We start from the raw sequence: 27,130 nt of genomic DNA, 5'->3' as shown, positions 1-27,130 counted from the left end.
GCCGGACTGACATCGTCAGCCCCAGTCTTTGCGGTAATGCCATCCCCCCCGTGCGCGCTTCGGATTCTGAACTCTGAATAATGATTTACAGATGATATCATACGACGACTTGCGCCATCGTTGGCGCCTTATGTCGGCGGGACTATCATAGACATATGTCCCGGAGCCAGCTTGTTCTCGTCAAAGTTACATGATTATTTAAAACCCCGCGAGCACATTCTAGTAGAGCCTGACCACAAACTGTACTGGCCTTTCTTACAGCCTCTCCTTGAAGCGCCGAATTCTTCATACAGCTTGCGGGACTGGAGCGAGCATGAACTACTATATACACCATCTGAATACCTCAAAGAAGGCTTAATTCCTGAAAAGTCGTCCAGCCAAAACAACTCGGTTCTCCAACTTGTTAATGCCGCTGAGCAGGCCACACCCACACGTGGTGGGAGAGATAGTCTACAGAGTTCGGACCTGGTAGCTTACCGTTTCATGCATGATGCTAGGTTACAGAGCAGCTTCCATGCCAGAGGTCCCACCCGAATGCTGATGTGGGCCTTGGATCACCAGACCGCTGGACTTCTACCACACACTATAGACCAACGACGGAAGCATGCTGTAGGCCTCGAAGCACACTGCCACGTGGACCAGGTTGTTGGCTTCAACACAGCAGCACAGAGGGTCTCTCAGAGAGAGCAACGTCTAGATATCGCAAGCAGCCAACGTGCACGCCAGCGAATGAAAGAGCAAAAGGTTTTCACTCCGCCCACTCGAGAAGACACCACAATAGAGGATTCTAAAGGCCATGCAGAAGTGAACCGAAGCTGGCATGAAGAATATCGTGACCTTGTCGCGCGCTTTGCAGCTGGTCAACTCTCCAGATTCGTTGGAGATTCACCGGCTCCTTGGACCGACTTATCGTCCAGGAAGTCTAGGAAGGAAGTAAAGGCATTCACACCAGAATTTGAGCGTTTGAAATACTTCAAACGGATCATGCAAGGCCAAAGCAACCTGATAACAAAGGCAAGGTCTTTCGTAGAGAAGCAAGCTGAGATCGACGCACTCGATCTCGAGCGCTACGACCCGTCGATCACTCCCACGCAAATGCAAAATCTCGTCAGTGAAATCAAGAAACGCTGCGCAAGTCTCAATGACGGCCTTTGCAAAGCTCCCGTGAAGATACGAAATGTCTTCTATCTGCGCTCCGATGACTATTACGCCTTCTACATGCCCACAGGCCCGCTCATGATGTGGGATCGGCGGAATTACGAGCCTCTCAAGGCCTCACCAGATGAGTTTCATTTGCCAAGAGAGGTAACTTTATTAGACTTCCAGGCGAAACCGCCAGATACTCTCCCGCTGACAGAAAATCAATCCATGTACTGGGACATGATCACATCTTGCCTCTATTCACCCCGTGGCTTTCACAATCTAAAATACTTAGATAGCATAGCTCCCGGTGCTTACGAAAGCCTCGTCCCTAAAATAGGCGAGTTCAGGGACGCTCGTGAGGGTGGGAGATATGACGTTGATATGCTCAGGGTCCGCCTACTGACGCCGAAGATGCTGTGGCGGCTCGCTCTTGAATGGGACCACTGGCTTTTCAAGCCCGATATATATGAGATGGCAGGATCATTTGAGACGCATGTCGACACAGAAAGAAAAGTTGCAAGTCGGTACATCATGCCTGTATAGTTGCTTAGTACAAAGTAGCAACGGAGCAATGAAAGAAGCAAGGTCACTAAATGAGGCCCGCTTCGTAATTGCAACTGCTACATCCGTCTGTCAAATTACTTGTTTGATTTCACGGTGATACAAACCAGCGTACTCACATATTTCCAGCCAATTTGTCTCATGGTCAGACCAGCTTAATGGCTCATTCATCTAAGTCCGAACCTAGATCTGCGTCACATACAGCCTCGGGCCTGCCTGTCAAGCCCAAAGTTGCCAGAACTCCCTTCTCATTCTAAGTCGACTCTATCACTGACTTAGATTTTGAGTGTCTACTCAATATTGTTTCAGCAGATGACTCAGGCCACGTACCGTACCTTTTTGCCCACTGATCCTGGCTTTGCTGGTCCCCCACAATCGTCATAGAAGTCGCACTCTCCTTCCTCACTTTATGAAAGTAACTCATGGGAGCTGGACTGTCTTCGCGTCAGTAGAATCTCCTTGTCTCTTTTTTCTGCTGGATGCTATCTAGGAACTTCTCACGCCCATAAGAGTATGCTGAGAGCAGATAGCAAGCTTAAAGCCCAACTGAAACTTGCTGGGAAGGGGCGATTGTAAATCCAACTTCGACCAGCACTCGTCGCCCAAGTCTCTGACAGACGCTTTCTCCATCCTTTCATCTCCCAATACTGAGATAAGGCCGTCGCCTTAGACGTTGTCGCCTGCTCCTGGCTCAGGTCGGTATCGGGGTCGGTGTTTGTAGAGAAGGCGATTGATGGTGCGCGAGCTTTGAGACTTGACCTGAGTTGCCCCGAAGTGAGCTGAGCTCTGGCTTCACTTTCTTTTTCGCTCTGGAATGCTGGTTCGTGAGAGATTTCTGTTGGTTGGTGTTCTGGCTTGAGATCAATGCTGAAGACATCCGTGTGGGGTTTGGAGGAAAAGGTGATGTGGGTCTGAGGTAAGTAAGAGGTTAGAGCATCGAAAGGCAAAGCCATAAAAATGGAGATGTTGGGCCTCGAGAATTGACGAATCAAGCCTTTGCTTTGAAATCTGGTCGTGGTCGAACTCGAGATTGACCTCGAGGAAAATGTCGTTGAATGTTTTCTTGGACATCTCAGGTTGGGGTTCATCTTCTACGCTGGGCACCCACTCGCCGAGAGTCTAGTAAAAGACGACGTCCATGAGCCTAGTTTAGGCCTTTGCACCCGAGGATGACCCTATTGAAGGCTCAATTGATCTTATATGTTTGCGGCTCAGTCACTATCAATGATGCGGATGGTCATTAAATTAGTTTCGTGACTTTGAATTATGTCTTGTTCAGTTGCACTCTGATCAATCTATGGAATAGATGGGAAGGAACTTTGAGAACAGAGAAGATAATAACTCGAGACGCGTCTTATATGAACTATCAAAATCCTTCCATGGGGCAAACATGAGCTGTGTGTTACCTGTGCCGGCACACCAGGTCCGGGATTTCTTTGCCATTTTAAAAACAAAGAGATATCTTTGCAATGTCGCTGACCACTTCAACAGACGCTTTCCAATCAAGCTTTATCTAGGGCAAATGGACGGCAGGTTCAGTGCCTTATTGTGAGTACTATCGAATGAGAACGAGACCGATGGCTTGATGAGGCCAGGTATGATATTTTTTTATTGCTCGTTTGTGGGCATACTTGTAACTCGCGCAGGTGCAGACTCTACTTCTCTTCTACACGATGATCGAAAGAGGCGAAGAAAATTTCAATCAAGCCTTTCTGGAAATGCACCAGCAAACATCTAGAGCTGATGCCGTTCGAAAAAAATGTTTAGAGACAAGGAGGAAGAATCGGAAACGCAGTCAAGTGGCAAAGAAGATCTCGCCTCGGTTTACCGTGCGTTTGGAATGCGACAAGAAGGCTCATCAGGCGTCCTCGTTATCGTCTTCTCGAACTGCAGGCTTACCATTCGCCGCATCGCCTTTGGCCTCTTGCTTTGACCATAGCTCTGCTAAGAAGTCGGCTGTACTGGCTTCATCAATACTTTTGTCTTCTCTAACCTTCAAAAATCTAGGAAATCGCATGCTGAGTCCTCGATCTTCATCTACTATACCCAAGGCAGCAACATAGGTTGGACTTTTAGTGATGTCCGCGAATGCCATCTCCCAAACCTCTTGCGGCTCAAACCAGACATCCGGGTGACCAGGGTATTCAACATAACTAGGCCTACTGATAAGATTTGCGCCTGTTTCTTCGTTGTAACGGTCCTTGTTGTCTTTATAAAATTTGTCAGTGAAGCCTGAGATGCATTTAGTCACTGCCTCAAGGCTCCCCGTGGCTGGGTTTCGAACGGCGAGCAAGATGGGCGACCACCATTTTGCCTTCCGGCCTTGACCATGCCAGGCAGCTACGGGGATCAAATCAATAGTGTCGGCAGACGTGTTGTAGTCTTTCTTAACCTTGAGCCAGGAGTCAAGTCGTTTATCGGGCTCATAGGTTGAAAGAAGCGCCTTGCGTCGCGTGCCCTTTTGCTTTTCCTCCGTCTTTTCTGCTATTAGTTTCTTGCTAGACGACAACTTTGGTTTATTTGTCTTGGGGTACTCTACAACTAGAGCCAAGGGTTCAATCTCTTCTGGGCTTTCATCAGGTAGCTGAAGAGAAGGATTTGGCGCATTATCGAGCACCTTCACCATGATACCTTCACACTTGAGATCTGTGGCTGACTTAAAGAATTCAAGTACAGTCTCTGAATCGCCGGACGAGGAGTCGATACTTTTGACCCAAGTGAAACGATGTGGAACCTCAACGAACAGGCTGCGCAAGAGAGACCGCCTTTCACGGAATGGCCTATCAAGTAAGGACTCTCCATTGAGATACATCAAGTCAAAAGAAAATAGACAGACGTCAATCTTGATCTCAGATATTGCGACGTCTTTCTTTGCCCTGTTAGTCAGAACCTGGAAAGGCTTTAATTGGCCATTCACTTTGTCGATGGCAACGACTTCACCTTCCAGAATGAAGCTACTGACGCTCTCACCGCGGATGTCGGGCACCATGGCGACTAAGTCCGGATACTTATCTGTCATGACCTCCAAATGTCTCGAGAAAATTGAAACTCTGCCGTTTTCATCGCAGTGGACTTGTGCACGCTGACCGTCATACTTGAACTCGCAGCTAAAGTCACGCCCTTGTAATTTAGTAAGCATCTCGCCAAGATCTCTCGTTATGCTGCCTAACATAGGTCTCAGGGGAATGTGTAAAGCCAGCCCGCATCGAAGCACCAGTTCATCTTGTACCCCGATCTCTAACATGCCTGGTACGAGATCGTTGTAGTTCGGTCTCCGAGCAAAGGAAGCTTTCACAATTTCTTCAGCCCGGCTGTAGACCTCTGATAAGCTGTCTTTCTTGAGCTTTGCTAGCTCGAATCGTTCCTTGATCGGATAAGTCGCACCAGCAGGTCGCGATAGAAGACATGCACGAGACAGAGCGATGAGCATTGTCGTCTTGACAGCGCCAATGCGCAGATGCTGGCACAATGTTCGAACCAGATACCTGCTCTCCTCAGCGCCTTGCGCATCTTGTAACAACCGCTCCACAATCCGCTGCTTAAATTCTTGACTTCCAGTCCCTTTACTGTTCGCTACCTTGACGAGGCTCTCAAAGACTCCTTTGATAGACAACGGCTTCGGTTTCCGCAAAGTAAAGCTTTGCCGTTTCTTTGCCTCAAAGGCTACGTCACCGGCGTCGCCATGTTTATCGTACAGAGATTTGAGCCCGGCATTGTCAAGCATACATGTTTTCTTCAATGCTTTTGAGATCGATGAGCCCCCCAGTCCCAGCTCCAGAGAGACGAACGGAGGCGCAATCGCGTTTGTCGTAAGCCACACGGCAGGCAAGACACTTTCAGGATCGGCCTCGATAATAGTCCGTAAGAAGTTCACTAACGTATCTACGATCTTGATGCGACTTTGAGTGCTATTCACGAGAACGAAGCATCTAGTCAATAGACCGTAGAGAGCATTGCCACCCTCTGTAGCCCAATGAGCCTTGAGACCCGGTATGTATTTCGAAGGATCGAAAGACAGCGGGCTTTCATCAAACGGGACTGTCGAGGAGACAGTATCCTCGGAAGAAGCTGCAGACTGTAATGAGAGCGTGTCTCTTGAGGTACTTTTCGCCACACTTAGAGTGCCGTGACCAGTCGCGCTCCTTTGCTTGGACCCATGATCGGCGCTATCAACAGACAGCTCATCTTCAGCTTTCGTTAGGGTCCCATCAGCAGTCGATGCAGACCTTTCTGACTCTTTAATCCCTAATCGAGCGACAGAGCCTGCGCTTTTGTCCTGTTCTTCCCATTCTGCTTGTAACTTGCGCGCAAGCGCCTCGTCTGTCAGGTCACAACCGTCCTCGTCGTCGGGTATGATATGCTGCGACTCATCTGGCGAGCTAGTATCCTCGAGTCTTGAGGATGGCGACTGGAGGGTGTCCTTGACAGTCCTCTGTTTGTTGAAGAAGAAGTCCAATCCCTTAGATTTCTGTGGCGAGGTCTGAGTGTGATTTATCTTTCGCCGCTTGCTTGGGGTCGTCATTGAATCATCTTACACACAAGGGTCCTAAGATATCGCTTAAGAAATATTGTTGGCTGAATCAAAGGAGCTGGTGACTTACAATTGCTAATTTCGTCATCGTGCAGCTCGCGCGATCCGCGCGTTTGGGTTGACTTCCCAAGGTTTCTGTCACTACAACCTTCAAGTTTGCTCCCTAAATACAGTGCGAGATGAGATGGCTTTACTTGGCTTGCAAAGACAGCATGGGAGCTATGCTCAGACGCAACAAGATATTCGCGTGGAAGATTTCTTGGATGACAAGCTTCAGACTACTGCAGACCTCGGGCTCATTGACGGATTACTGGAAGACGTAAAGAGGCAGCAATCGCTTCTGGACCAGCAAGTACATTTGACTTTCGCCTCGCTGTAAAGCAATCTCTGATGTACAGCAGTTGCGAGAAGCCAGAAGCGATCATGGAAGCGCCGCAAGCGCTTCCAAAGACCATAGACAGAGCCTCCGATCAAAGGCGCGGAAGTTCCAGGACGTTCAATTAGACATAGATTTGCGGCTGAGGATTGTAACTCAATCCGAAGCAAGCGATGATGCTGTCAATAAATTCGGCTCTATTATGCAAAGCTTGCAAATGCTTGATCTCGCCCAAGAGTATATGGCATTGCTTGGTGAAGTCGAGCGTCTTAGGTCAGTTGCTCTGCTTCAATCAATGTACGTTGCAATTGACTATCTGGAAGCGATGAGGCTCGGGCAAATTTCAAGAAACTACCTCAGAACGCTTTAAAACCTTACCTTCGTTTGCAAAGTCTCATTGCCGATCTGCAAGCAAAACAGCCAGCCGCTGAAGGTGCAGCGCCACATCTTGTTGACCATGTGGAGCAGGTTACAAATATTCTTTGGAAGCAGATGAAGGAAGCTTTCGCGCAGGACTTCGAGGTCACGCTGAAGAAAATGAAATGGCCAGGGAAAGATCTCACGATGGAAGGCTTGTTAGCCGACGAATGGACAGAAGGTGTGAAGAAATTACTAGATCTTCAAACACCGGAACTACAAAATAGATATAGATCTGGAATAACGCCTTCGGGAGAGCCCCTGACACTCTTACCCCTAGAAGTGATGGCAAAACCACTGGTACTTCGTTTTAAATATCACTTTGAAGGAGATCGCCCAACAAACAAGCTTGACAAGGCGAGTATACCGCCATCTGATTGAAAGTGCTGTACTGACACTCCATACAGCCGGAGTACTTCCTGTCTCATTTCGTAGGTTTGCTGAACACGTATGATGAATTCTTTGCCAGTTTTCTGCAACCCGTTCTGCGAGATCGGTTTGTCAAGACCAACATGGCAATGACCTCGACATACATCGACTCGACCTCTGCGCTCATAACAGCGTTATTGCCTATGCTTCACCAAAAACTCCACAGTCTATTGCCTCAACTCACAAATCAACCTCGTCTACTCAGCCATTTAATCCATGAGCTGATGTCTTTCGATTCTAGTCTTCGTGATGAGTGGTCTTATGATGGTGGCAGGGCTATTGAAGGCTGGAGAGGGCTAACATGGGAGGTTCTCGTCAAAATGGCATGGTTTCCACGTTGGCTTTCCGTGGAGAAGGATTTTGCTATCCAGCGTTACAATACTATTGTTGAGCATGTCGAGAGCTTTGAACTCGACTACGACCTCGATACTTCTAATGCCACGAAACCTACACATGCCGCAGTGAGAGTCAGCGACCTTCTTGAGACTATAACAGACCGCTATCGTAATCTAGCATCATTCCAGCAAAAGGTTCAGTTCCTGATCGACGTTCAAGTCGAAATCCTAGATATCTTCCACAGCCGTTTACGTGACTCACTCCAAAGATATCAAACGCTAACGTCAACAATTGGTCGAAATATTCAAGGAGCGTCACGAGAAGACCGAGCTGACTTGCAAGGTCTTGGGGGTCTTGAACGGCTTTGCAGCATCTACGGTAGCGCAGAGTATATGGTACGTAAATTGCGAGACTTCAATGACGACGTATTCTTCATTGAGCTATGGGACGAGCTACAATACAGAGCGCGACAGGATAGGGGTGATCAGAATATCGCGGGACAAATGAGCCTCGAAGATGTTGCAGAGCGGACTTCTAGCGCTGTAGGCACAGAGGAAGACTCTGGCGTTTTCTTTGATGAGACTGCAGCGGCTTTCCGACGACTACAGGTGAAGACCGAGGAGGTGTTGCAGGACAGATTGGTGACTAGCATTCGCGATATACTCAGGCCTTACAGCAGAATCAATCCTTGGTCTTCTCTTTCAAATTCGGAATCACCTTCTTCACTTGCTCCAACCGCAGAGCTGGATGCAACGGTTCAATATCTCAATGAAAACGTCTCTTTCCTCGCCAAAGTTTTGGCACAAGCAGCCCTTCGCCGCATTGTACGACAAGTCACTCTCGCAATTCAGTCCTTTTTGTATGACAACGTCTTGCTACGGTACGTATTCTCTATTGCTGGAGTGGCGCAATACAAGCGAGATGTTGAGGTCGTGTTGTCGACGATTGATCGCTGGGTTGGCGACGGGCAGGCTCAGAGCGGTATGCGAAGGCTGAACGATGCTTTGACTCTGCTCGATCTACCGGTCCAAGCCGGTGGGGGTGCAGACAACAGTTTAGAAAAGGTCGACCTAGGACTGTGGGAAGTTGAGGAGCGTCTATTCGTTAACAATGAGAGTGCTAGAGAGATCCTTCAGGAATTGGGTCTGGATTACCTGAGTGAGAGTGAAGCCAGAAATGTTCTTAGGCGTAGGATCGAGCTTTCCAGCGGATGAGGAGACCTGCAAATTCTCAGTGTCCAGCTTGAACCATGGGAACAGGTGACGCGTTACACGTGGATTCTCAATATTGACACAGACATCGCCCAATCCTTGGGTGTACGACAGCACTTTTCGACTAAATGATGTCGTACACTCTTTGCTTGCATCACTTCTCCAAATCAGAACGTGTTATATATCAATATTGTTGGGGCGGTAGGTCGGTCTGTGGCTCTTACGGACTCTACACATCCACAATCACATTTACGATCCCCATCACAGCTCCTGACAAAAGCTTCCGGCTATCAAGTTACCACCTGCGTTGTGCCGACAACCTCACCTCAACATGTCTGGTGCAAAGCCTGCGTGTGTGACATACAATTGCAATCATAAAGTGGTCTGCGCACCCCAAGGCAACTCGACGTTTTCTTCGAATAGTACCTGCAATTATCTTTGTGAGAGATGTTCTCGCGCAGACGCTCGGCAAAGGCAAACAGCAGTACAACTTCGATTCCAAGGAAAATTCGACAATCTTCGGAGGCAAATCAAATACGCTGGCAGAAAACCAGCGAGGAAGGAGAAAGTGCGGGAGTGGATAGATTTGGAGATGAAGAGAGATGATCGCATGGATGCTTGCTGGGCAGAGTACGAGGCTCGATGGAGCATTGAAGAGAGAGAGTAGCTATGGCTTGATGGCTTCGACAGCGACTGATTGGTAGATAGAGCAGAATTCTCGGAAGTGAGGACGTGAGGCGAGTTTGAAGCTGGAAAGATAGGGTGGGTAGGAATATGTCTGAAGGGAGTGTCACTAGGTTACCGTCAAAACGTCTGTAGTGAACCTAATCACTCCACGTGAGAAGCCTTAAATGTGATCAACTTGAAATACCATATCTTCAGACGACATGCCATCTGACAGCCCAGACCACAATGGTAGGAAGTGGGTGACTTTGTTCGGTGTAATTCTGCAGACTGCAGGGGGCGTGGTGTGCGTGGTGTGATCATAAGCGTCGTCTGGGGTCAACCTCACTTGCCCATTTTTGTCACCGTGGTCAGTGATTCTTGCCTATTACGGCCTACTTCATCAGCAAGGATGGCTTTTCCCCATACCAGCCCGCACAAGCCCGTGCAGATCAGTGAGCTAAGGCAAACTCTGGGGAGGTCTGGAGGAAGACCAGAATGAATTTAGTGGCAAGGAACTCGGGAGCTTGAAGAGGGTTGTGTTCCTCTCCTACCCGTTTGAACCAAAATTATCTCGCCTCCTCTACCTATTATAGCCATAAATCCAGCCGCAAATGCCGCAAATTCCACCCAAACCCAGCTTTTAAAGCTACTCGGGCTTGGAGGGAGGCGCGCAAGACAACTGCCTTCCTGCGTTGATCCGCCGCAAGAGAACCCACTCAATACCCAACGCCTGAAGCTTCCGGAAAATAAGCGGACCATTCGCGACCGTACCAACCTCCATTCACAACGCGCGCTTACAGTCCTGGTAAAGCCTGACGACTTGCCCCGGATCCTCGTCAGCTTTCTGCGAAAGCCAGGCGGCTTCTGCAAAGCCGTTCAGCTCGGCGAACGACAACAGCACAGAGCGAGAGAGCGTGGCTAGGCCTACAATATCAAGGGGATTTGGAGGATGAAAAGAGCCTGGCGAGTACATGAGCATCCACCGCCTGGGCACAGCTCTCAATGTCGGATGAGCAGATAGCCTTTCAACCAAGTCGCGCAAGATAAGCCGTCGTGATGAACGGCCTATACCACCCCCAAAAGCAGTACTCGGCGGAGGACCTGCATAGTTATGCAGGCCTAACCGACCAGCAGAATGCCATGTTGGGACTGATCAATGCAAACGGCGGCAATGGCATGGTTGGGACGCCAATGGATCAAATGATCCAGGAGAATGAGAAAGACTTACATCGGAGACGGAGCTTTTCGAATCAAAATTCATTTGGTGCTGGCAGGCCCATGATGGATCAGGACCCTCAGCGATCCTCCATGATGGAGTTTGGATCTCTTGACAACCATGAACTAGATGGCTTTCAATTCAACCCTGGTGCAGTCCCTGCCGAAACCGGGATGCAGCGACCTGGCAACATTGCCCAAAGGCGCCTTGAGAGTCAGCAAAGAGCAAGGCGGCATATGTCTCATGAAAACCTCGCTTTGAATACCACGTACGCCAACATGCCTTCGTATCAGTCATTGAATTCAGCTTCGCCATACGGCCAGCCCATCAACTCTGGCGACCCCATGAGTGGATTTGACTTGTCTAGTGATTATATGATGATGGGCATGAACTTTTCCCCAAACCCAATGGACAATAACCATAACGGTGCCGCCACCCCTCAGGACTCGTATCTGCAAAATAACTTCGCCACCCAAATAAATGATCACCAAATGCAACGAGATATGACATCTTCCATGTCTGGGAGATTACATGACCCAGGCGGAGGCCCAACGACTACAATCATGGCTGACGCAAACGCTTTAGATAAAGTGCCAATCATGCGAGTCTCAGACCAGATGCGGAACACACAGTCGCCGCCTCAAACGATACCGATTCCAAACCCTAACCCTGGCTTGCCAATCAATTCAGTCGAGAATGCTCATCCCCAACCGGGCCCCCATGGGTTACCCACGTACAATCCAAGCCAAAAATCTCAAGCCGCACCCAATCTGGACGTCTCGACGGATGGAAATGGTGTGCCTTTCCAAGGCCAGAATAATGCTGGAAAGCAAGTCGTACCGATGTACAAAAACGCGTATTCCTCAAGCGGCTTTGACATGCTTGGAGTCTTAATGAGAGTTGCTGCTAGACCGAATCCTCAAATTAACATCGGTGCTGTAGACATGTCATGCGCTTTTGTAGTGTGCGATGTCACACAGCATGATCTACCAATAGTGTATTGCTCTGACGTTTTCGAACGGCTCACTGCATATACAAGACACGAAATTTTGGGAAGAAATTGCCGCTTCCTACAGTCACCAGATGGAAAGATACAGGCTGGCGTGCAGCGAAAATACGTAGACGACAAATCTGTGCTCAGGATCAAGAACATGATTACTGAGCGACGCGAGGCACAGATCAGTGTCATCAATTATCGGAAAGGGGGTCAACCATTTATGAACCTGCTTACTATGATTCCTATTGCGTGGGATACCGATGAAATAAAGTATTACGTAGGGTTTCAGGTGGATTTGGTTGAGCAGCCGACTTCCATAACAAACAAAAACCCAGGTAGGTTGTTTGCTCTCCCATCAAATGACCTGTGCTTAATGCAGCTATAGATGGCTCCTACACCATTAACTATCAGCGTGGTCTCCTACCAAGATACGTTGTGCCAGAGGCTCAAAAAGAAAACACTCTGGAGACAGGTCAGACTGTCAACCGGGATGATGTCTCCACGGTGCTGAGTACAATTGGCTCTGAAGAATCGGAGTTGTCCAAGCGGATATGGGACAAAGTGCTTCTTGAGAACACGGATGATGTAGTTCATGTACTCTCCTTGAAAGGCCTGTTTCTCTATCTTTCCCCCTCGAGTCGAAAGGTATTGGAGTACGACTCGAGCGAACTTGTCGGTACCCCGCTTTCTTCTGTCTGTCATCCTAGCGACATTGTGCCTGTCACACGAGAATTGAAGGACACGTCTACGGGCGCGGCTGTGAACGTGGTTTTCAGAATCAGACGGAAACACAATGGTTACACATGGTTCGAAAGTCACGGATCGCTTCATCTGGAGCAAGGGAAAGGACGCAAATGTATCATTATGGTTGGACGAGAGCGGCCCGTGTATGCGTTAGCAAGAGCAGATGTTATGACTGACGGCGGCTTCGGGGAGAGCGAGCTTTGGACCAAGATGTCTACTTCCGGCATGTTCCTTTTTGTTTCATCCAATGTCCGCAGTCTTCTAGACCGGCAGCCTGAGGATTTGATAGGTACAAGTGCGCAGGCACTTATGCGTCAAGAGTCACGGCTGGAGTTCATGAAAAAGCTGGAGGTGGCTCGAACAGGCGTGAAAGCTACCTTCAAACATGACGTCGAGAACAAGCGCGGTCAAGTACTTCAAGCACAAACGACGATATATCCTGGTGATGCCGCTGAAGGTCAAAAGCCTACGTTTTTAGTCGCACAGACACGGCTCCTCAAGCTTTCCCGTAACAAGCAGTCATCTAATGCTTCGCCTCAGGTAGACAACCAATCAGTGTCTCCCACTTCCTCTGCAAGTGCTCTTTCAGGAGGTCAAGGGCCAACGCCTTCGGCAACTGCTGGGAATCATCCTGGAGTTACGACACAGGCAGGAGGCGCCGGCCTGTCCATTGGTACGCAACATGAAGCGTTAGCTTCAGAGGACAATGTATTTGACGAGCTCAAGACGACGCGAAGCACTTCCTGGCAGTTTGAGCTTCGACAAATGGAGAAGCGCAACCGTCTCCTTGCGGAAGAATTGCAAAGCTTGCTGTCAAGTAAAAAGAAGCGGAAAAGACGCAACGGGGCAGGCAACATGCAGAAAGACTGCGCTAATTGCCATACTCGTGTAACGCCCGAGTGGCGGCGAGGGCCAAGTGGTAACCGTGACCTTTGTAATAGCTGTGGCCTCAGATGGGCTAAAGAGGTACGTCCACGTTTGCTTTCAAGCCAGCTCCAGCAATCTCGTATGGGTTTTGGCTGACATAAGCTACAGAATGGAAGAGTCACCCCACGAACATCATCCAATAAATCTAGTTCGCCCGTGAGAACGATATCTCACGAATCTATCTCTGCAAAGCTTGGCAACCAACGCAACATGGATGCGAGTCCCATTCATGGGCAAGACACGCAAAGTCCGCAACAAATATCAGCAAATTCACACAATGCGAAAACGTCTCGCATGGAGGCACCCGCAAGTCATGGATTTGGTGGGGGCATTCCTCCGAAAATAGAGGAAGGGGTGGAAATGTAATGACTCGACGGGAGCCTCGATGGTAGTGATATGATCACGCACTTTTTGATCTGAAAGCGAACTGACCGGTGGTGGCTATTACCTTTTTGCTATTTTTGCCGACTTTGGAAGTTATGGATGAAAGGCCGTTAACGATACCACGTGACGATTTTCTAACCACATTCCGTTATATTAAGGCTTCTGGAAGTCTTCACAAGGCTGCTTGGAGGGGAAGGAGTTCCCCAATTATGGGGATTAAGAGGCATAGGGCGTTTCATGGCGCATTATGAAGGAGGTCCCTTGCATAGGGTCTTGATGATATCTCTTGGGATATTTTGCACATAGCATCTCTCCAACCAAGATATGAATATATCTAATTACCTTAGCATGCCTGTGATCGAAGCACAGTGAATGAGCTTGTGCTGCCAGTTGTGTGGATGCCCAGTGGATCTAGCTGAGATGTGGCCTTCTCCACTGTACTAGACCTCCCTTATCCAACATCCTCCTGAAATAATCATCCAAACTATTCCAATAAAGCGAATGGACTTCTAGACTCCTTGATATGAACGCTAGAATAAGTTGTCCTATTATTGTTCGCGAGTGTAGGCATCATTGTACTCATGATCTGGCCTGACCACCGGCCACGCGCTAGTGAGGCAGGAGACGTCAAATTGCAAGTACCAACGAGTAGCCACGTGCAGAATCGATCTTACAATTCCTTCACATGGGGAAAAGGGGTTCCACCAAGGTCCAGTAGTCCATACAACACGACAGATCACAATCAAATGCAACTACCGACCCCTGGTGCCCCTCCTCGGTAATGGTACATCGTGATAGAGCCTCTCCGACCTCTCGCCGAGCCCGCCGAGCCAGCAAGTTGGCCGAAATTCGCATTTCGCTCAATTTGGGCTTATCCCTTCCGTAAGAAGCTAGGGGCATGCAGCCAGCCATGTCCCCATCAAGCCACTTCCGGGGTTAGCGTATACCCACACCACCTGCCGGAGCGGGGGGCGACATCCCGCTTCGTTAGTATGGCACTGGAGTTTTGCTTACGGCGGATAAAGTTCATATCTTCAATCTTGCACAGGACGATCACTGACATTCTCACGTGGCGAGCAGGCTAGAAGTACGTGCGCTTGGATATGATATCGTCTTCCCGGCGGAATGGGAGAAATGCACCAAGCATGGTGTGACGCGCATTGATCATGCTGTGCACCCCGCGGAGGTGGAGAAGAGCATGATTACGAAAATCACCCACCGCATGCAGTGCATTTGAGTTAAGCACGGTTGGGGAAAGCCCCTGTTCTCACTTCTTCTCCTTTTTTGCTTGCTGCTCGCGTGGCCCACTACTGGGTCGGTCCAGCCTAGACTAGGGATACCATGTGGTGACAGGGGTTCCTTCTTTGATCGACATGCTCATCACCCTTTGCTGGTGCTGCTGTTCCACTGGTTCCTGCTTCCCGCGAAACACTGTCACGGGGAAAAGGGGGAAGAGTGAAGTTACCCTTCGTTGTTGGGTGGTTGGAGTCGGTTTGGAAGGCGTGATGCTTCCAGAGTCCTTCTGGCGTCGTTCTGGAAGGTTGAATTGCACAAATGAGATCGGCATTCCTTATGAAGAGCCCCTTGCCTGTGCGTCACTCGCTGGCGGCCACTGATTATCTTTGCGCCGTGTGACTGTGATTGAGGCTGCATGAACTGCATTCTTCGCTTGATTGAGAAAGCCACAGGTCATTTACTTGCGCTGAATCATCCTTGACTGCATACTACTACTCTTTATTCTCCGTCACAGAATGACAGATGACAGCAGGATATCCATTACAATTTGCGGAGATGGTGGCTGCGGTAGGCTTTTCAACCCACTTTCTGAAAGCCACGAAACCATGCTAACGTGAATGCCCTCGAATAGGGAAGTCCTCAATCACGTTGCGTCTAGTTCGGAGTCAATGGACACAAGAGTAAGTACAATGCAACAATTGAAAATGTGTATTAACCGCCTCACAGGTATGACCCTACGATAGGTACCTTTCTCTCCCAGCGCACCTGAACGTCGCTCACGACAACTGCAGAGGACTCATACAGTGTGACTCGTACCATCGATGGTCATACCTATCACCTCTCCTTAACTGACACAGCGGGTCAAGAGGAGTACCGGGGTCTCTGGGCAGCCTCCAATTTGCGCAGCGATGCCTTCTTACTCGTCTACGACATCACACAATCACCCACCTTGGATGCCTTAGATTACTTCCTGCAGATGATAGATATGGAGTGCGATCACCGTCAGGATAGTGGAGGCGTGCTACCGGTAAAGATGGTGGCCGGGAATAAGTGCGACTTGAAAGACTCAAGACAGATTCCTGCAGCAGTTGGTTTACAGTGGGCGCGTGATCACGGCTGTGGCTTCATGGAAACAAGTGCGAGAGAAATGGTCAACATCGAAGAAACTTTTGCTCGTATGTCACTGCTTTTCAGCATTCACTTCCCAATTTTCCCTGAGCAATCGATTGACTGACCATGCCATCTCTGCAGTCATCATCCGCCGAGTCGTAGCTGCACGTCAACTTCACGCACAGCAGCAGCAGCAGCAGCAGCAGCGTCCGCAGCAGCTGAAGAAATCTCCGTCAAAGCTAGGTTTGTTCCCCCAAAGACAATCACCTACCCGACCTCAAGCATCATCAAGTAGTCCGCATCTACTGTCGAAAGAGGCGGGGAGTGCTTTCGACTTTGCAGATGGTCCTGGGGATAAGAGAAGAATGGGTTTCTGGGGCCGCCTGAAGTGCTGGTAGCGGCACACTGGAGAAAGGAGTTTGGTTTACGCAGCGAAGGGCGCTTTTGGTCTAGGTCAGAGTTTGGAGTGCGTTTTCAAAGGAACACATGTTCTTGTCACAATATTGGATACTGGTGGGCGGCTATTGTGTTTGTATGATACCGATTTGTTCACGACCCAGGGTAGCAGGCGTTGATGGAGTGCGGTTATAAGCATAGACTACGTGCAGATTTCGTTACTTAATGCCAAACTTACCCACCTCTGGCTCATCGAGGATTGCAAATTCATCGGGGCGCCTGAGCTTCATACTACCAATACTCTTTTTGTTTACCTGTCATGTTTGTTACGAAATAATGTGTATATTCTGAATATTCTAAACAACGCGCTACCGTACTAGCGTGATGTTGCATCGAATTATGACGATTGGTCGTTCGTCGCTTGGGATTGTGGGGACGAGCTTCTGCAGATGCTGACTTGCGCGACTCACTCACGAAAACCAGAACTACGCAATACTCCCGATGAGTCTCAAGCAACTTCTGACGGCCAATTGCGGCTCTATCATACCATCATAAGCTTCAAATCATCCTTTTCCAACTTTTCTCACCTCATCAATCTATAAAAACGTTTTGTAAACATGGCTGATTCACACCCACCGCGTTCCTCTTCGCTTTCGAGCTCCATAGCCAACTCAAGCGGTCGGCCAACCCCACAGCGCACAAACTCGCAGAATATGCGTTTGAGTCCATCGCCCTCTGCTAGTCACAATCATCGTCCTAGTTTTACGGAGCAACTCCGAGGCGCCCCGCCCTCTCCGCGACAGCAACGACATCTTTCGCTTTCCCAATCTCAAGTTCTGGACTTGCTCAATAACCCACCTACTGCAGGCCAAGCCGATCCGAAGTTTGCCGGAAGAGACTGGCAGCATATTGTTGTAGGCGAGCTGGTAGCAACAGAAGATGTACACTTCGTGGAGTTCGATACGGGTATTGAGGAAGCAACAAATGTTGATACACCATCCCTTGCGACAAATAGACCGTACACTAAGAGAGTCGCAGATACTCACACAGTCAAGTCTTCCTGTGCTCCTCATCCGTTCCTCCAGAGCCGACAAATCGGCCGTAGCTACTTTCGACTATCGCGACCTGACCCAGTATCTCCTTTTTGCAACAGGGCAACTGGCCCCTTCCACCGACGAATACATCCAGCTTTTCCAAACTCTCGCTAACAAGGCGCAAGCTGGCCAAAAATCCCACTCCGAGAAGCCAAGTCACTAGGCAGTCAAGAGGCATTCGTCACACTACCGCACACGGCGCAGTTGACATCAGCTGTCGAGCTATTTGGTGGTGGTGTTCACAGAATTGTCATTGTCAAAGAAGGCAGCGGTGAAGTTGTAGGTATATTGAGTCAGCTACGGCTAGTCAAATTCTTGTGGGAGAATGGTGGGAGTTTCCCTGTCCTCGAACGATTGTATGGGCAGGAGATCAGTCAATTAGGGATCGGTAGCCAGAATCTCATTTCGATCAAGTGAGCTCAAAACTCTTTGTCAGGAGTATTATGCTAATGCGTTTCCAGTGGAGATACACCTTTAAAGGAGGCTCTAAAACTGATGAATAATGAAGGCGTATCGTCACTCGCAATCGTGGACAATCAATACAATGTAGTAGGGAACATCTCTAATGTTGACGTCAAGGTATGTTCCGATGGATGTTCTCTGAGGATCCTGCTGAAAGAGTACAAGCTGCTAACCAAGTCCTCGTCTGCTCCTCTACTCGAAAACACTTGCATACATTTCATATCAGTCATTCTTTCGACTCGTGGAATGAATGATGGCAAAGACTCGTATCCAGTCTATTATATCAATTCTTATTCGACACTCGCTCACACGGTTGCGAAGCTGGTCGCTACCAGCTCCCATCGGTTTGAACAAGGCCTGGTCCTCCAAGCGTTTTTAAGCTAACACTGTCCCTAGCATGTGGGTCGTAGACTCCGGGACTCCCAGCTCTTCCGCACCCACTACGCCTCTACCAACGCAGCCGTCACATCATCACTCTTCTTCGAGCTCATCATTTCACGCACCCCCGCCATTAATCACGAACCAGCATAGTACCCCAATATCGATTGCTCATCCCCCAGCTGTACATCCGCCACATTTAACGACAGACTTGCCCACAGCCGCTCCACCTTTTCAGCATTCTTCTGTTACAGCATCAGTCTCAGCCTCAGCGCTACCGGGCCAAAATATGTCTGGCCGCTTGAATGGAGTTGTAAGCCTTACTGACGTACTCAACCTCTTCGCTAGAGCCACTGGCCTGCATCCAGAAGACCCAGAAGAGGCCCGACGAAAGCGTCGAGGAAGCTCGAGCAGTAGCCGCAGCGGTGTGAGAGCAAGCCTCGATAGCTCGAGAAGGGAAAGTCTTAGCCTTGATGTCCCTGGCGGTAGGCGGTGATCGCATATTTCTCGGATCTTTTGGCCGCGGCATTCACAATATCTGCATCACGGGTCCGTTGACTCTTTTGTTTCTCTGACGGGAGGGTTTTCTTTTGCATTAGATGGCCAGGCGTCTTCAATGGTAGGTGGCTATGGCTTGGCTCTGTTTACGAATTATTGATGTTGTCTGCTTTGACAGCTTATAAGGGGCAGGATCTCAACGCTACAGTCGCTAAGGCTAAGAACTGCTTCTTACTCAAAACTTCCCCAAGTTAGGAGTGGTATGAATCACTGTTCAGACGAAGAGAAAGACTTCCGCCATTTGCTCTTACGCTCCCCTTCCTCACCATCATCCTCGCTAGCGTCTTCGCCTCTCTGCTCGCGCTTTCTCTTTCTTTCATATAAATCACTGATTCCCTTGTTCATTTCCGCAATCATATTAATCAAAGAGCCCGGTCCATCGCTCGGCTCTTTTCCACGACCTCTGTCAAGGCGGCGATTAATCAGAATCTTCACCCCATCAATTTGACGCTGGACGGCGTTTACTTGGGCTTTCTCGTCACTTAACACTCCATCCTCGTTTTGAACGGCACGATAGTCATCCAGCTCCTCTTCGATGCTCTCTGTCATTTCTCGGACCCGGCCTAGCAGAGCGCCCGTTTTGCACGCGCCCTCGTAAGCCTTTCGAGACATGCGACCTACTGCGGCAGCCGAATTCTTTCCATCCTTCGTCGACGACCTGTCATCGATATCCAATTCTTTGTACCTCTCCGCCCCCCTGCTTGAATCTACCTCACCATCTTTATCAATATCGCCACTCCCAGCAGAACAATTGGGGCTCTTTGGACCCTCTGAGTCCACATCCCCACCCACGCTGCTTCCCTCCGCCGATCTTCCGCTCCACTCGCCCTCCTCATCCGCCGAGGCTCCAGAAGCACCTTCAGGATTCGATATCCCGTCATCGACCACTGACATGCCATCCGGCTCTTCACCCTCCGAATTTGGCGTCTGAGGTCGTAGCCCAAACAAGTCTTCGTACTCCCGCCACGCTTTCTTGATCTCCGAGGTGCGGTTAACCTTGGCTTCATCCAACTCGGCACATTTAATAGCGCGCACATCGATTACTATGAGGACGTTCAAGTCAGCGTCCCCCCCCCCCACCCAAACAAACAGATGAGGCAAGAAAACTCACTAGCACTAGCGCTCCTCCACCTATCTTCTGAATCCCCCTTAACAGATCCGGGCACCATCCCCTCAATCCAAATCGACAGTGACGTAATCCGCCCCGAATATCTCTCGCAAATAACGAGCTCGGCTTTCACGGCCGCGATTCGAAGGCAGTCTTGGCATTCGGAGTTCATGTACCTCACATCCTCATTTTCGCTGGTCTTCTTCGCTTTGGCACCGTCGCCGGAATCAGGTAAAGCGGACTCCGGGGGCGCTGACGCCTGTAGTTCAGAGAGTGCAGGGCGTGAGCCGGCGATTGCGTTGGAGCGTGCTCTACCCCGAGCTGGTGGGGCCGGGGGAAGTGGGTTGTTGCCGTTTCTGTTGCCGTTGGTGGTGCTGGTGTCCGCATCAGTGGGATCAGGTGGCGATGGTTCAGCGAGCTTGCTTCCCGCCGGCAGTAGCACGCGCATCCTGTGCCCGCATTTTGTGTATGTGATCCAGAGGGCTCTACGTGGAGGCTTTTGGGCTTCTGGTTGTGTAGAGGGGTCGTGAGGGGAGAAGGGGACGTGGGATGGTGGTGAGGCTGGTGGTGGGGGCGTGCTTGGGATTAAAATGCCGCTGTAGCCTTCCTGTGGTGGCGGAGGAAGAGGAGGAATGACTGGTGGTGCATGGGAGAAGGGCCGGGGTTGTGGTACCATTCGACGGGGGGCTGGGCGGGGAGTTGGGGGTGGATCTGGTACACGATCTCTTTCACGGTCTGGTGGGGTGTGTGGTGGTGAGGAGGTTGATCGGTTCGATGGTGGTGATGGAGGCGATGGAAATGGTGGGGGAGATGGCATGGTGCGCCTTTTGCGTTTCGTCCTTCGTGAGATATTCGGATGAAGCAAATGGTATCTTTTGACGAAAGGACTGGTTGCTGGTGATGCAGGATAAGAAAGAGCGACTACTAAGTTGGATAACTGCATAGTGTCATCGAGACGAGGTCTTGAAGCGGGGCGATCAGTCGTCTGCACAACCGTGAAGGAAGGAAGGAAGCCATGGGCAACGAATATATGTGGGAGACGGAGATGCACGAGGTAAGAGTGAATGAATATCCGGCTTCGGCTATCTGAGCATGTCGAGCTGATGTTCATTCACTTATCAGGCGTGCTCGCCGATTGGTGAGAATATGTCAGTGTCGACGAGGTAGCTTCAATTTTGGTATTGACACGAATCTTTGGTAGAAGAGTTGTGACCGACCACATTTCAGTCACTTAGAGTCAGCAAATTGCTGCAACACAGCGGCCAGTTCTGTGTAGGCGTGAGTATTGCACGATACACCAGTCGAGCAATGTTGACTGAAGTCTTTCCATCCGTACAACAGTGTTGACACCCCGCAGAACACTTTTCTTGCCACAGATTGCATAACACTATTTACCGCTACTGATCCCATTCATCTGTCCTAGCCCAGTAAATATACCGCGTCAGTCCTTTTTTTGACGACGATTGATTCGCTTTGCTTGCCACATATGGGCGTTTACAGCTGCGATCATCCCTACAATGGCCCCAAAGACCTCGCCTACCAATGCAGAGATTGCTGCAGACTCACAACATTGGAAAAAACCAACGCAATCGAAGAGTTTTACGGCCCTAGGATCGATCGATTGAAGTATTGGATCGAGGGTATCAGGTCGAACAGCTGGACCGTCGCGCGTGAGTGCTGGTTGGAAGTAAAGAATAAACAAGGGCGAGTGATGGTCTTGCTGACCTTCGAATTGAGAGGTGTAGTGGCTGAAGCACGATTGACGATGATCGAGAGATTGAACTCTTTGATGGAATTGCAAGAGAGCGCATTGGGAAAGGCCTGGAAGGAGTGGGAGGAGCATTATTGCTGACCTGATGAGATTGGAATGGTCGGCAGATGGGATTACGGTTGAACAACGTATCGTGTGTCCTTTGCTTGTATCTGGTCTGATGAGTTTGGTGAGTCTTTGATCTGTCCTGGCGTTTGAGCTGTGAACAACTCTGTTTAAGAAAGCGAGACTGATGTCTGACAGGAGGAACAATGGTCGGTGTGAGATGCTGATCGTTGAACAACCTCAACATGTCACACGAACTCCTGGTACAACACGATAGCTACTGCTTCTAAGTATAAAGCCGGCATGAGGCTCTTCCTTGTTTTGATCCCAAACATCGTGAATATCCGTCTTACTTCAATGAGCGCACGCTAGCCCTGATCATAGCCTCTTGAAGCCAATGGGACGAAGACCCACTTACTCTTGCAATTGTCCTTGCCTAGGAACAGAAAGCGTTGGATATGCATGCAGGGCTCACTGTTTGATTTGAGGGCAATGCAGATAGAACTCGATCGAATCAAGTCATATTTTGATTCGAGGATAAACCAACGGGAAATATGGTACGAAGGATTAGTATCGAGGAAACACCAGAGAGCGCGTAAGTTAGCGTTTTTGAATATGCGGATTGCTGTATCTGAGCTGATCATATCCTAGTTGCCAGCGCCCAATTGAATCTGGCGGAGGAGATAAATGAGCTCATGGAGGAACAAGAGCGCGCGGAAGACAAGGCGCGGGAGGAATGGGATACGTAGTACGAAGGCCAAGGGAGCAGAAGATGAGTGCAAACACAACAGGTCTGCGAACTCTTGCTGCTTCGAGCACTACCTTGGAGTTATTACGGTGAAGGACACAGAATTGGAGAAAATGCAGTCGGCTCAACTCTAAGTTTGCCGAAGTGTTCAGGTTATCAGCAGTCATCCCTTCGATCTGCGTGAGCAGTCACGCTTTCCAGAGATCAACGTACAACAATCTCATGTTTCTGATCAGATCATACCTCAAAGACACGGTGCTCTAACATCATGGCTGTACGATTTTTTTTCCGGTCAAAGTAAGGCAGTAGCACACGATGCGTTTGTCCTTCTTGGAGGAAGACTTTGCTCGCACAAAATCGAAAAGGTAGTGAGAGTGACATAACATCTGGAGGGAAGGATAGGTGGTACAGCGTCATGCGAAAATAATGCCTTGTTCTTGCCTGGTCCTTGTCCAACCTCAATTGTCGAGTGATGAGCTTTTGTCTATGCCTAATGGATTCCATTGTCAAAATCATTATGGACGAGCAATGTTCTCTTTTTCCAACCTTTCATGCTTTTCACGAAGGCATCAATAAGCTTTACTAGTCTTCCCTCATGATCTTTTTATGTCGATCTCTCCTTGTAAACCAAATCTCAAGCAACAAGGCTATCATTATGTCCTCGGAGAATCAGGAAGTAACACCGTCTGAGTCAGTGTGTGAGGGTGGTCACACAGCAGATGCACCCGTGTCACACGGCTCTTTAGCAGACATACGCAGGCAAGCCGAAGCGATACAAGCCCACATCAAAGCTCATTACGATCCACTCATCCAAGCAGTAGAAGACTCGATCAAGAATCTGAAAAGCTTACCCCTTGAGCTTCAGACACTAGATTGTAAGTAATTCGCGTCCTAGGCCTCTATTTTGACAAAGCTAAATATTTGCAGTCTTCTGGAGATCTGATCAGTACCAGCGGAAGCTCCGAGATCTAGTCGAGGGGAAAAGTAATGCCTTGTATACTGCATGGGAAGAGTATGTATCGGCTTGTGAGCAAGACTCTCACGAACTCGGGAGGCTTATAGATACCAATGCCACTTAAGCTTGAGTCGCTTATAGAGATCAGTACCTCGTTTGCTGAAGCATCCGGCATGAAAATCAATAACTCCTTTCTCAATGCAATACTTCATCTTCTTGTGCAACATGGGCGATCTTACCGCAAGAAAGTGCTGCATGGTGGCTAATTATGCTCCAGGTCTGTCTTGCATAAGATGTGCGTCGCTGGATACGCCCACTTGTCGGACAATATGCAACATCAAAAAGAGTATGGTGTTGCTTGTTTGTTTGAACTTCGTTGCTTTTATCGAGATTCACATCATTTGGACTTTGAAATATCATGCCACGGGTACCAACTGACCAATGCAGCCATCAAGCTGCCGACTTCAACGGACCGTATCCATGCTTAAGCTGTGCACGACAAGATGCTCAATATCAACAAAGGGAAATTTTAAGGACATACGGTCACGGGCTTCACGACAAGAGGCTCAATATCAACGCTATGAGTGAGAATTCGCCGTATCGACAAGACAGATCCTGTAAGACATGCCCGTCTTTGAAAGACTTTCTCCAGTGCGACTAATTGACCGTAGTCTTTCAAATTTGGGACGTAAGGAATCATGAGATACAAAATCTGGAGGATGCCAAACAAAATGAGATACGTCTAGCGTGGGCAGAATATGAGCGAATTCGGCGGCGAGAACGAGACCTTCGCAGATGACTAGTCTGCCATCCCAACATCGTCTTTACTTAGAAGGAGCTTGTTGATCGAAAAGGATGTACTCATTTGGAAATTGAGTACTTCAAGACGCACAGGAAAGGAACTTCTTGTCGTCAACCAAAAGTGTAATGAAAGTCGTGAAAGACTGGAGCACTGCATAATCGTGACATTATCGGCCCTGTTTTTGCATGTGACTTTCGTTCATAGGGTCGTTGGCTTTGTGGTCTTCGATGTACGGACATTTCTGTGACGTGGCTGATAGAGCAATATGTTGCGAAGATCATATGAAACATCCATTTTTGTTTTCACTGGGTGCTTAAGCGTTATCAATGCCCTCATTTCTCGGCTCAAATGACGAGTCCATATCAACCACACTTTCCGTCTGTCGATGGACTGAAGCCATTTCGCCCCTCAGATAGTACCGTTCCCGTGTGACATTTCACTGCTCGGAAAGGGCTTGGTTTCAAGCGCTGGCTCCTTTTATTTTTTTGTGGTAATGAGACTCTTGAGCTCCGGTTCTTTGAATATGACGCTCTCTCGCAAGCTCAATACCAGTCTTTCCAGAGCTTGAGGAACCCTTGCCGTCTTCAAGCCACTCTTTTCGTCGACGTTTGTACACGTCCATCTTCCAATTCCTCCATATGGCTTTACCTGGAATCGTCTGCCGTATGACGGACTCATTTAAGGCGATCTCGTTTGCGGCCCTCTCTCTCAGGAAATTCAAGCCCGAGGAGCCTGTCCACATGGCGTCGACAACATGAGAAGCAACAGGGTGGGTAGAAAGCTGCACGATTGAATCGAGCAGGGCTTGACTCAGTTGACGTCTTACTGCTAGGCTCTGTTCTGAGCACGTCAGTGCGGCCTGCAAGACTCTAGAGGCCCCTCTGTCCTTAGCGACATCTAACAATTCTGAATTAGTAGCAGACATTAGCGCTGCATTGACGAGCTCTCTCAAATTATCTGGTGCTTCGAGCATTGTTTGCATAAGAAGAGAGCCGTGTACTTTGCTGAGGGCTCCATCACCTCGCTCATTTTTATTCTGCGATGATGGTTGCTTACTTGCCAATGGATCTCCTAATATCATACTTCTGATCTGCTCATTGACATTTGCGCCAAATGAACTTTGAAAAGCATCAGCAACAGGCTGGGTATCTAGTCCTATCTTTCGGCTTTGCTCAATCAGCATTTTGATAACGGCAGTCCGAGATCGTTCAATGAGAACCTCAAGGCTTGAACATATTCTTTCCACTGCAGTCTTCAGTTCCTCTTTACTTAGACGCTCTATAACCTTCATTGTGACGAAGCTAGCAACTTCGTTTCGGACCAAAGTTTCTATGTTCATCTTGAAGTTGTGCTTGTATAGTGCCTTGACCATCTTTCCTGGAGCGTGAGATACAATGGTTTCCAACAAACGAGATCCTACAGGATCATACAAAAGGTGCTTGACAAAAGCGACACTTTCAGTCCCCTCTTCCAGCTTTTCATCTGGGAGCATCCTCCGCAGAAGAGACTCTGGCTGCTTGGCACTCTGCTTTTCGGACAGCGTTAGTTCGAGCTCTAATAAGATCTGTAGTACTGGGTTTGCAACTGGATGTGTTGCAAGAGCTCTTATGCTACTGGCATCTAGACCAGCTAGAATACAATCAAAGATTCTACTCAAAGCTGTACCGAAAGAGGGAGGTACAGTACGTGAAGGATCGCCCTCGTCGGCCATCACTGCTATTTTATGGATAGAAATGTTCTCTTTTCTCTTACTTTGTAGCATAGTCGCTCTCTGAGGGCCCTCAGTAGGCAGACCAGCAAGAATTATCAGAAGCACACGAAGAACATGCGAAGCAAAAGCGTCAGTCAACAGGTATCCCAGATGTGGCTGTAACTCCGCGACGACTGAGAGAAAGCCCGTCTCCAGATCAGCCGTGGGATGATTTTCACTCTGAGTACTGGCGTTTTCATCTACGAAACTAGCTGAACGTAGGAACAGTGCCTCACAACAATGAGACGCAAAGCGATGTCGTACGAGATTGAGAAAGCTGAAAGTGAAGTCAGGATCTTAGAAGCGGGTATCTTTGGAAAAGCAATCATACTGGCTCTTGAAATTTTCAAACATAGATGTCAGCTGATCGGGCGTTGATAACAGAATGAGCCTCTCGAGAAGCCTCGAACATGACTGGCTGTTAGCTAGCTTTAGTTCCTTGTTATGTGCCTCTTTCCAGACACTCTCTAGGAAAAGGTCTCTCTCTTCGCGGGTGGCGAATCGGTCATTCTCAAGCAACGAGTCCGCTTGCTTGAAATATTCTTGCTCTTGCTCAGTCAGAAGACCGTAGAAAGTAAGATCTCCTAGTCCAGAAGAAGTCAATTGCGGCTGCGCAGCGGCAAACCCTTCGCCCGCACCAGGAACTGAATCAATTTCTGATACCATCAGACCCTGAGGCTCAACATCTCGTTCATCATCAACCCGTTTTCTCTTCCTTTCTGCGCGTCGCCCACGCTGTTTGCGTTCCTGAGGCATCGCTATTGATAATGCAACTTTGA

At 49.0% G+C, this 27,130-nt stretch overlaps 11 protein-coding genes across 11 annotated transcripts; 7 read left to right on the top strand and 4 right to left on the bottom strand.

The window, feature by feature from the left end:
• Positions 1 to 483: 483 nt before the first annotated feature.
• KY384_005852 (uncharacterized protein) lies at positions 484 to 1,686 on the top strand (the record flags this gene model as incomplete). The annotated part of the gene is made up of 1 exon (XM_044814350.1): positions 484 to 1,686. One exon carries the CDS (start codon positions 484 to 486, stop codon positions 1,684 to 1,686), a length of 1,203 nt encoding a protein of 400 aa, XP_044668500.1.
• A 266-nt stretch (positions 1,687 to 1,952) lies between these two features.
• On the bottom strand, positions 1,953 to 2,657 carry KY384_005851 (uncharacterized protein; the record flags this gene model as incomplete). Its single annotated transcript, XM_044814349.1, has 2 exons — positions 1,953 to 1,968; positions 2,206 to 2,657. The coding sequence occupies 2 exons, from the start codon at positions 2,655 to 2,657 to the stop codon at positions 1,953 to 1,955; spliced, it is 468 nt and encodes a 155-aa protein (XP_044668499.1).
• A 905-nt stretch (positions 2,658 to 3,562) lies between these two features.
• On the bottom strand, positions 3,563 to 6,226 carry KY384_005850 (uncharacterized protein; the record flags this gene model as incomplete). The annotated part of the gene is made up of 1 exon (XM_044814348.1): positions 3,563 to 6,226. The coding sequence occupies one exon, from the start codon at positions 6,224 to 6,226 to the stop codon at positions 3,563 to 3,565; it is 2,664 nt and encodes an 887-aa protein (XP_044668498.1).
• Positions 6,227 to 6,419: 193 nt separating this feature from the next.
• Positions 6,420 to 7,409, top strand: KY384_005849 (uncharacterized protein; the record flags this gene model as incomplete). The annotated part of the gene is made up of 3 exons (XM_044814347.1): positions 6,420 to 6,587; positions 6,637 to 6,884; positions 6,935 to 7,409. The coding sequence occupies 3 exons, from the start codon at positions 6,420 to 6,422 to the stop codon at positions 7,407 to 7,409; spliced, it is 891 nt and encodes a 296-aa protein (XP_044668497.1).
• A 368-nt stretch (positions 7,410 to 7,777) lies between these two features.
• On the top strand, positions 7,778 to 9,007 carry KY384_005848 (uncharacterized protein; the record flags this gene model as incomplete). Its single annotated transcript, XM_044814346.1, has 1 exon — positions 7,778 to 9,007. One exon carries the CDS (start codon positions 7,778 to 7,780, stop codon positions 9,005 to 9,007), a length of 1,230 nt encoding a protein of 409 aa, XP_044668496.1.
• Positions 9,008 to 10,726: 1,719 nt separating this feature from the next.
• Positions 10,727 to 13,650, top strand: KY384_005847 (uncharacterized protein; the record flags this gene model as incomplete). The annotated part of the gene is made up of 2 exons (XM_044814345.1): positions 10,727 to 12,218; positions 12,269 to 13,650. The coding sequence occupies 2 exons, from the start codon at positions 10,727 to 10,729 to the stop codon at positions 13,648 to 13,650; spliced, it is 2,874 nt and encodes a 957-aa protein (XP_044668495.1).
• Positions 13,651 to 16,207: 2,557 nt separating this feature from the next.
• KY384_005846 (uncharacterized protein) lies at positions 16,208 to 16,682 on the top strand (the record flags this gene model as incomplete). Its single annotated transcript, XM_044814344.1, has 2 exons — positions 16,208 to 16,224; positions 16,250 to 16,682. 2 exons carry the CDS (start codon positions 16,208 to 16,210, stop codon positions 16,680 to 16,682), a joined length of 450 nt encoding a protein of 149 aa, XP_044668494.1.
• Positions 16,683 to 17,393: 711 nt separating this feature from the next.
• On the top strand, positions 17,394 to 18,486 carry KY384_005845 (uncharacterized protein; the record flags this gene model as incomplete). The annotated part of the gene is made up of 4 exons (XM_044814343.1): positions 17,394 to 17,698; positions 17,900 to 18,187; positions 18,236 to 18,353; positions 18,463 to 18,486. The coding sequence occupies 4 exons, from the start codon at positions 17,394 to 17,396 to the stop codon at positions 18,484 to 18,486; spliced, it is 735 nt and encodes a 244-aa protein (XP_044668493.1).
• Positions 18,487 to 19,078: 592 nt separating this feature from the next.
• Positions 19,079 to 21,097, bottom strand: KY384_005844 (uncharacterized protein; the record flags this gene model as incomplete). The annotated part of the gene is made up of 3 exons (XM_044814342.1): positions 19,079 to 19,254; positions 19,424 to 20,215; positions 20,284 to 21,097. The coding sequence occupies 3 exons, from the start codon at positions 21,095 to 21,097 to the stop codon at positions 19,079 to 19,081; spliced, it is 1,782 nt and encodes a 593-aa protein (XP_044668492.1).
• Positions 21,098 to 23,499: 2,402 nt separating this feature from the next.
• KY384_005843 (uncharacterized protein) lies at positions 23,500 to 23,976 on the top strand (the record flags this gene model as incomplete). Its single annotated transcript, XM_044814341.1, has 3 exons — positions 23,500 to 23,719; positions 23,772 to 23,870; positions 23,948 to 23,976. 3 exons carry the CDS (start codon positions 23,500 to 23,502, stop codon positions 23,974 to 23,976), a joined length of 348 nt encoding a protein of 115 aa, XP_044668491.1.
• A 1,085-nt stretch (positions 23,977 to 25,061) lies between these two features.
• On the bottom strand, positions 25,062 to 27,107 carry KY384_005842 (uncharacterized protein; the record flags this gene model as incomplete). The annotated part of the gene is made up of 2 exons (XM_044814340.1): positions 25,062 to 26,628; positions 26,683 to 27,107. The coding sequence occupies 2 exons, from the start codon at positions 27,105 to 27,107 to the stop codon at positions 25,062 to 25,064; spliced, it is 1,992 nt and encodes a 663-aa protein (XP_044668490.1).
• Positions 27,108 to 27,130: the final 23 nt, after the last annotated feature.

The sequence above is a fragment of the Bacidia gigantensis genome, assembly GCF_019456465.1.
Source record: "Bacidia gigantensis strain McMullin 20006 chromosome Unknown contig_246, whole genome shotgun sequence".
In the NCBI taxonomy this organism is placed as follows: domain Eukaryota; kingdom Fungi; phylum Ascomycota; class Lecanoromycetes; order Lecanorales; family Ramalinaceae; genus Bacidia; species Bacidia gigantensis.
The sequence above is the reverse complement of the archived record's forward strand: the minus strand, read 5'-3'. Positions and strand labels throughout refer to the sequence as shown.